Source organism: Sinocyclocheilus anshuiensis, unplaced genomic scaffold, assembly GCF_001515605.1.
Source record: "Sinocyclocheilus anshuiensis isolate Anshui unplaced genomic scaffold, SAMN03320099.WGS_v1.1 scaffold1417, whole genome shotgun sequence".
In the NCBI taxonomy this organism is placed as follows: Eukaryota; Metazoa; Chordata; class Actinopteri; order Cypriniformes; family Cyprinidae; genus Sinocyclocheilus; species Sinocyclocheilus anshuiensis.
This window is the reverse complement of record NW_015549633.1, coordinates 35,662-44,595: the sequence shown is the minus strand read 5'-3', so window position 1 is coordinate 44,595 and position 8,934 is coordinate 35,662. Positions and strand designations below refer to the sequence as shown.

The following is an 8,934-nucleotide window of genomic DNA, read 5'->3' as shown; positions in this document are numbered from 1 at the left end:
CTTTATGAGGATTCATCAGTAAAAATACAGAAACTATCACCACATGTACAGTAGAAAGATACAAACTTTCAGAAATTATGATCCTGTAAATCAGAGAAATCTGCTGCAGATTTGTCAGTAATTCACTTCTTGTGGAAATACTACACTGATTTTAAATAGAATAAGATTTACTGCTGTATGATTAGCTCTGGTGATATTTTTAACAGTAATTCATAAATGAAAACACTTCAGAACCAACAGCTTTTATGAATTCAGTGTTTATACACACATGCGATAGTAAATGTAAGCAGCTTCAAATAGCATTGTTTTAACAAATGTGAAGTGTATTATACTAAATCTTGTTATGATTTCTAATGCATACAGGTGAAACAAATTAAACAATGCAGCATTAATATAAACATATACATATTGAATAACATTTCAGTCATAGTACAGAGTCAGCTCTTTTGAGGGTTTCTAATGATATTTTACATGGTTTGAGCTGAGATTTGATCGGCAAATAAATGCTGTTGTAAAGTGGATCCTGTCTTTTGAGGACATGGAGAAAGTTGCGCATGCTTTGTGTTCTCGTGTTTGGATGATATGATAAGTGTTTGTGAATCAGGCCTCTCTCTCTCATCTGCAGCTTGTTCTGAATTCAGCTGCTAGGCTTTTAACAGACACTAAGCAGAGAGAGCACATTACTTCTGTGCTTATCATCTCACACTGGCTACCTGTACAATACAGCATTTATTACAAAGAGCTGCTATATGTTTTCAAAGAGTATGTTTCTGATTTAATCAGTCTGCATCAGTCTAACAGGTCTCTGCATTCAAGTAATCAATAGCACTTTCTAGTTCCTCGATCTCAGTTCAAATGCAAAGGTGATCGGGTCTTTTCTGTTGCAGCTCCAAGGCTTTGTATTGACCTTCCTCTGTCGCTAAAATCATCTCCTACACTCAGTGTATTTCAGTTCTTGTATTCGGTTCTTGTGCTGTATTATTGTTATTAGTGTTAGATGGAGACTTTGAGTTTACAGTGTAAAAGTATGAAGGCTAAGCGCTGTGAACTGTGTTTTCTTACTGATCATGCCCAGTGGAGAAGCATATATCCATAAGAAAGCTGTGGTTTGTGATTAATGTTCCTTTTGGTAACACTTAGATCAGGGAACACATATTAACCATTAAGAGTTTTCCCTCAATAAACTCCCAATTTGCTGCTTACTGGTAGTAAAGTAGTTGTTTGTAGTTTGTAGTAGTTATGTTTGGGTATAGATTAGGGTTAAGGGATGTAGAATATGGCCATGAATAAGGCATTAATATGTGCTTTATAAGTACTAATAAACAGCAAATATGCTAGTAATATGCATGCTAATAAGCAACTAGTTAATACTGAATAGTGTTCCCTGATCTAAAGTGTTCCTTCCTTTCATTTTGTAAAATGATGTTCATGGTACTTAACTATAATCTATGAGCAGCAACTGAGTGTTTCTGATTAAACTGAGCTCAACAGACTTCATGAACAAAGGTAGTACTGTAAGTTTGCTCTGTTTATGTTGCTTATTCATATATATGAAAGGGTAAGTAATATTAAAGATGTTGAGTGTGGTCTCTGGGCTGCTGCTGGTTGCTTTGTAAAGTCCAGAGTCTGTGTTTCTGTGGGTCTGTGCTCATGTTATCAGACTATTGTCAGTGTGTTCAGGTGATTTGTGTCTTTGGTCTCTTGACCCTCGTCCTGTTTGAGATCATTTGTGTTCTGTTTGAGTCTTTATCTATAAACATGGCTTTATTTTTCTGAAGGAAGCTCTGAAATTATTTTCTCCGGTGAGGGTGTAAGAACAACAGCTAATCATCAGCGAAGTCAAGATCTTCTCTGGATAATGCTCTACTTAAACAGACAAACACTTCATGCAGTCAGCTGTCAGCTTTCCTCACAACGGAGGACTCAGACTCAGATGTTGACAAAATAACCTTATAATATTCATACACTAGACAGTTGACCATGATTGATTTGCTCAAGACTGCAGTGGACAAGGCACTCGAAAGTGATAATGGACACCTGGATCTTTTTCTTCGATTCCTCCTTGGTTTGTCACTCCAGTCCAATCAGAGACTCTTACAGGGTCTGTGGACGCAGCAAAATAGAAATGAGCAGAGCAAAAAGGAAATAGTTCAGTACATCAAGCAGAAATTTGAAGCTAATCTGTCTCCAGAGAGATCCATCAATCTGTTCTACTGTCTGAATGAACTGAACGACCAAACTCTGGTGAATGACATTCAGACCCACCTTAGCAAAGGAAGCCTCTCATCTGCTGATCTTTCACCTGCCCAGTGGTCTGCTTTGGTCTTTGTGTTGTTGACATCAGAGGAGGAGCTGGAGGAGTTTGAGCTTCAGAAATTCAAGAAATCAGACGAGTGTCTCATTAGACTATCAGCAGTCATCAAAACCTCCAAAAGAGCTCTGTAAGTTATTTCATATATTTTGTCATGTTTTGTTCTTAAAATTGCATTTATCTACATTGATACATAGCAGGTTTGGACACCCCTGATCTATAGTGATGATTAACCATATACCAATTATAAGTATATATCTATTTTAGGGTTAAATCATAACACATTTCCTTTAACTTTTTTTTTCTTTAAAAATTGCCGTCCTTTAGAATTAAAGTGCAATGCTATTTTATTAGATTTACATGGGATTTATGTTGACATTTCTCTTTTCAGCAAAACAAGCTGTTTAGTTAGCTGCAGAAGAAGCACATCATGTTATTATAAAACATATTGTTCCATAGTTATTTCTACTCTAATATGCAGTTCAACTTCTTAAACTTCTGCTATAAAGGAGATATACTCTTGCATAACCTCAATGCATAAATGATTAACCTCCAGATTCTCCTCCTCAAGACACTCATCAAGATAATAGAGCAGCACTTTTAAATGTATAACTCATTGCCATTAATGATATAAGCCTAAGTTTTATTCAAGCATGCTAGTTTGTTTTATCTAGGAAATTTTAATCAATACAATTCTAATATATGTGCAGTATATTTACTGTTCATGTAAAAAAAAATTATATACATTTATTTTTTGTGTTTAACAAATATATTACATGTATCTAACTCTGTGATTTGATTTATTTCTCTTGTAGGCTAAATGACTGTGACTTAACAGACAAAAGCTGTCCAGCTCTGGCTACAGTTCTTGGATCAGATACCAATCTGAAAGAGCTGAATATGAACAATAATAATCTGCAGGATTCAGGAGTGAAGCTGCTCTGCACTGGACTGAAGAATATAAATTGCAAATTAGAGTTATTGAGGTAAGTTTTGTGACAATCCCTAGTGTTTGGTTAGATTTCAGATCCCTCTGTTAACATGGACCTAGATAATTTGCTACAGAATACAGGATAGCAAGGTTACATAGCAAGGTTTTTTTGTTTTTTATATAAATATATACTTGTTTTTTAGTATATAAATTATATACTAAATAAAGAGAAAACGGATAGAATAGAAAAAGAATAGAGCAAGCTAGTGTTAGAGGCCTTTTTTTTGCTTTTTGTTAATTGTATAATAAATAAAAAGAAAACAGAAAAGAGAAATAGAATACAAGCTAGTGTTTTTTTTATTTATTTTAGGGCTGGGCAAGTTAATGCGTTATCACATTAACGCATTAAAGGGGTCATGTGACGTTGCTAAAAAGAACATTATTTTGTGTAGTTGGTGTAATGCAATGTGTTTATTTTGTTTAAGGTTCAAAAAACACATTATTTTCCACATTAGTGTTTCTCCTCTATGCCCCGCCTTTCTGAAACGCGTCGATTTTTACAAAGCGCATCGGTTCGAAAAGCGAGGTGTGCTCTGATTGGCCAGCTATCCAGTGCATTGTGATTGGCTGAATACCTCAAGCGTGTGACGGAAATGTTACGCCCCTCACCATATTGTGATGCCGTGTCCCGGCACAACGAGACAAAACCATTAAAACCCATTACAAACTAAGCGTTTGTTGCATCCAGTGGGGACATAATTACGGATTATAATGACTTATACTGTCTTTTTACACATTGCGTTGCTAAGCAACAACATTCACAAACCACTGTTCACTGTTGTTTTTAACAGAAAAGAATGCAACGTGCTCATAATCACAACTTCATAAGTGGGAAATAGGAAGTTTCCGATAGCATGAGAAGACAGCAGAGAAGTGCTCTCGCTCAGCACAGTGGAGTGCATCGTTTTGTTAACTGTGTGGTTTATTATTTTGAGTCGTTTGGGACGCGGTAACACACGGCCCTCTCACAATATATTGCTTTACAGATCTATCCCTCTTGCTGCTCAGAAATGTTCACGCAATCATGCTGCACGTATCAGAAGTTCAGCCTCCGGCACGGTTAGCGCTCACACTCACTGATCTATATATAACTGAACCGCGCTCTGGCCCATCACTTCCAACCGAGCCAGGGACAGATAAACTGGGCACGGAGCGATCACACTAGTCAAACGAACCGGCTTTGGGGGTCAAACGTGCTCGGGCGCGGGTAAGATTGCCTAGTGTGAGGCTCGGGCGCAGTTAAGATTGCCTAGTGTGATACACCCTTATTCTCCCGCATCACGCACGCACGAGTCTCTACCCAAGTGTTGTCCCGCACCGCACTCTGCTGCGTTGGGTCCCGCGGTAGTGCAGGTCTTTACTCGGAAGGTGCCTGTTATAATGTTATGATCGAGGCTCTGGACTCGAATATTTTAAAACATTAATGCCCTGGCAGTGGCAAATGCATTTTTGTTCATATAGCAGTACTTTTAAATGAAAAAAATGCACAATACACAATATAATTCACTATTGAATTTTGTGCATAACAATTCGATTAATCACAGAAAATCGTGCGATTAATTGCGATTAAAAATGGTATTAGTTACCCAGCACTAATTTATTTATTTATTTAAAATTATTTTCTTGTTTTTCAACCATGTTGAGGTTGTTTGTATGTTGTGGATCATTTAGATGAAAGACTTTCACACCTGTTGAGTTTTAGATAATAGAAACCTTAAAGGGGTCATGTACTGCATTTTTAAAATTATTTTATAATGTTCTCTGTGATGCACCTATAATGTTAGCAAGATTTTACATCAAAAAACATCATAACTTAGATCTAATAGGCTATTTTGTATCCAGGTTTTGACCCTCTCTGCAGAACAGACTGTTTTTATAGACGAGGCACATTCGAGATGCTGAAGTGAACGCCCACTGCTATGATTGGCTAACAAGTTTAGCATATTAATACAATACAATACAATACAATATTTATTTGTAAAGCACATTTAAAAACAACCGAAGTTGACCAAAGTGCTGTACAGAATAGAATAAAAATTCAGAAATAAGATGAAGAAAACAAGACTATCACATTTAAAACACAACAATAACAAAACAACAATTAAACCAATGATCAAGGGGTATTGAAAGCTAGAGAGAATAGATATGTCTTTAGAGCAGACTTAAAAGCAGGAATAGAGGGGGGTAATCTAATATGAAGAGGTAGACTGTTCCAGAGTTTCGGACCTGCAGTTGCAAAAGCTCAATCACCTCATTTAAGTCTAGATCTAGGCACAATGAGTAGACAGAGATCACTGGATCTCAATGTTCTCGAAGAGGTGAACGGATGAAGCAGGTCAGTCAGGTACTGAGTAGGGATGCAATGATTATAGATTTTGTTGGTACGATTATTGTCAGAGGAATAATCACGGTTTCACGGTTATTACGATTATTATGCATTTATGCATTTCACAACATTACCAGTGTATAAAATCAGATGAACACTCTTTAGATATTAAAGTGTTATTTATTGCTGCCTTTTGAAACAGAAACAACACAGTAACCAATAATAGGCCTACAGCACAAAATAATAATAATAAAGACAAACAAAAGTCCATCTCTCCTGTTGGAATTAAAATAAAAAAGTTGACCTCTGCGCTGTAAACATCCATGACAGTATTTCCCTTTTGAAAATAACTAATTAAAAAGTATTTAGTGTTTTCACTTTGTACATTCTTTACATTTCTTCTGGACCAGAGGTAGAGAACTTGGAAATAGGGTGAAAAAAATATTGTTGGTTTTTGACTTATGAATAAAACAGGGATAATAAATACATATGTTAATGAAGTATTATTAATATAAAACTAATATTAACTTTATTTATCCCATAGGGGAAACTAAATGAGGGGAATACACTGAACTATTATTGTAATCAACTGTCATCCATAAGTATTCATTTTAATAATCTTTATAATAATTCATATAATTTTGAAAATAATGTCTATTTTGTGAGATTGGAGATCGTGCTGCGCACACACAAACTTGTTGTGAACGCTGCCCCTCGACTTTTATAAAAAAAATAGCTTAGATACTGAATTGCTACATTACATTCATCAGGAACAAGGGGGTAAAATCACTGTTTAATAGGGCTGTGAATCTTTGGGTAGACAGCGATTCGATTCATGATTCAGAGGTTTTCGATTCGATTCAATAATTATTTTTTAAAATTCAGAACGATTACATTCGATTCACAATTAAATTTGATTACATTTGATTAACGATTTGATTCTGCATTCTTTAAGTGCATTCACATGATTATTTAAATGCTTAGTCAGGGGGCAAATTACACGAGGATGGTGTCACGTATCCGGTCCATGAACTACCGTCTGCTAGCCATCAGAGGTCACCCTTTCCATTTTCATTGACTCTCGCACTACACACTGTTGCACATCACCCCGGACTACATATCCCATCATTCATTGCACTGATTGCACACAGCCCTGATTGCACACAGCCCTGATTGCACACAGCACTGATTGCACACAGCTGTTTCATATCACTCATTCACTATTTAACACCCAATCTCACTCCGTTCTGGCTGCCGAGTATTGTATGCGCTTATCGCCCGTAGTGATAGCTACTCTACAGAGCCCTCTTTAGCTTCCTAGCCCAGCCCAGCCCAGCCTAGTCTTGCCTTGTCTGTTTTCTCCGTTTTTGATCTGTGCCTGTTTTCCTGGATTTATCCCTTTAGCTAACGTTTCATCAGTTCATTCTGCTTTTTATTCAGATTAGCTGCAGATATAGCCTGACACGTCAATGAGCGCGAGATCACTTCTCTTTCAGTGCTTTTCTTTAACTTTTCCTCTCCATCGACGAATTATGATTTTGAAAGAAATCGCATCCGATGTCTGTTTGCTATAGCAACGAACGCTACTTTCATTTTTTTCCATTTTTATCACAGAATAAGGTAGAAAATATACTTTATAGTTTCTGTACTGTAATAAATGATATGTCAATTAGCACTGCATCATTCATAAATTTTATTTATTTATTGTGTTTATTGTCTTAATGTTTCAGTTCATTCTGCTTTTTATTCAGATTAGCTGCAGATATAGCCTGACACATCAATGAGCGCGAGATCACTTCTCTTTCAGTGCTTTTTTTTAACTTTTCCTCTCCATTGACGAATTATGATTTTGAAAGAAATCGCACCCGATGTCTGTTTGCTATAGCAATGAACGCTACTTTCATGCATCTGATTATCAGATAAACCTGGCGCTCTTATTTCAAGGTTGTTGTTGATGATGTGGATATTTTAACAGTTTCCTTAGTACATTCGGTTCAACAGCATTGTTAAAACACATTTATTTTAACAATGGAATTCAGTGGAACTGTGCGTATGCTTTACACTTACATTTTTGCTCTGTCCGTGCAATAAATGCGCAGCCTTCGACTGCTCAGGTTATGTCATCGGTATGACCGAGAGCCATTGAAAAACTACAGAAAAGTAATACTACTTCACTTGAGCATTACTGTCCACAAGTACTAAGGAGAGATCACACACATCAGCTGCTCAAAAAATGTGTCAATGAGATGAACGGAGCGCGAACGCAATCCTGTGACAGTCACAGGCGGTAAATAGTGCAGCTCGTGAAGGAGAGATTGGGCACGAACACTATTCAGGTCTCCATTAATTTGTGCTTGTAGTTTATTTATTTCAGTTGTTTGAAAGCATTGAATCGCTATAGAAATCGCATTACATTCGATTCTTAGCGTTTTAAATCGATTACTGTCCGAAATCGATGATTCACGATTCAAAATCCATGTTTCAAGATCGATGCATATGCATCGTCAGGGTTTGTAATTGATGCATCGAGAAAACGAGTGAATCGTTACACCCCTACTGTTTAAGTAACTAAAATCACAGCTTCATTGTTTGTAGAGAGACGGGCAGACGCAGGTAGACTATTTCACACACGCAACTGTCACCTCTCTCTTTCTCTCTCTCTCTTGATCGATCAATCGAAATAATTAATTCAAGTAGCTAAATATTATAATTAATTAATTCACATAAGTGTGATCTTACCGCACTATTTCATCTCTGTCTGATCTGAAGCGGACAGAATGCTGAGCTAACGAGCCGTAGCTTCGCGTCAGGTGGATTTGGTTTTTAAAATTGTCCAATGCACATAGCCGTGTATTATCCCTTATGTATTCACTCTTTAGCATCAGTTTTTTACGGCAATATTTAAAGGGGTCATATGACGCAATTTCAAGTTTTCCTTTCTCTTTGGAGTGTTACAAGCTGTTCGTGCATAGATAAGAACCCTAAAGTTGCAAAGACTAAAGTCTCAAACCCAAAGAGATATTCTTTATAAAAGTTAAGACTCGACCACGCCTACCTAAAACGCCTCGTTTAAACACGCCCCCACATGTCTACGTCACTGTGGGACGATTTGCATAACCCAAATGTTCACGCAAAGAAAGAAGGCGTAACTTTTATTCTCGCTGTAGTATTGTTGCCACCGCCACCATGTTGTGGAGACGCTGTGTGTTTCGTTGTGAAAGCGAAACTACTTTGTTTGGCCTTTCAAAAGAGGACACAACTAGAAATCAGTGGTTAAGTTGTATTTACAACACTGTTCCAGAACAG

At 36.9% G+C, this 8,934-nt stretch overlaps 1 protein-coding gene across 1 annotated transcript in view; it reads left to right on the top strand.

Moving 5' to 3' along the window:
- Nucleotides 1–1,980: 1,980 nt before the first annotated feature.
- The window catches only part of LOC107659632 (ribonuclease inhibitor-like), a 23,385-nt gene continuing 16,431 nt past the window's right edge, over nucleotides 1,981–8,934 (top strand). Inside the window, exons 1-2 of the mRNA XM_016448645.1 lie at nucleotides 1,981–2,441; nucleotides 3,127–3,297. Coding sequence (XP_016304131.1) covers nucleotides 1,981–2,441; nucleotides 3,127–3,297 — 632 coding nt within the window. The remainder of the gene's footprint in view (nucleotides 2,442–3,126; nucleotides 3,298–8,934) is intronic.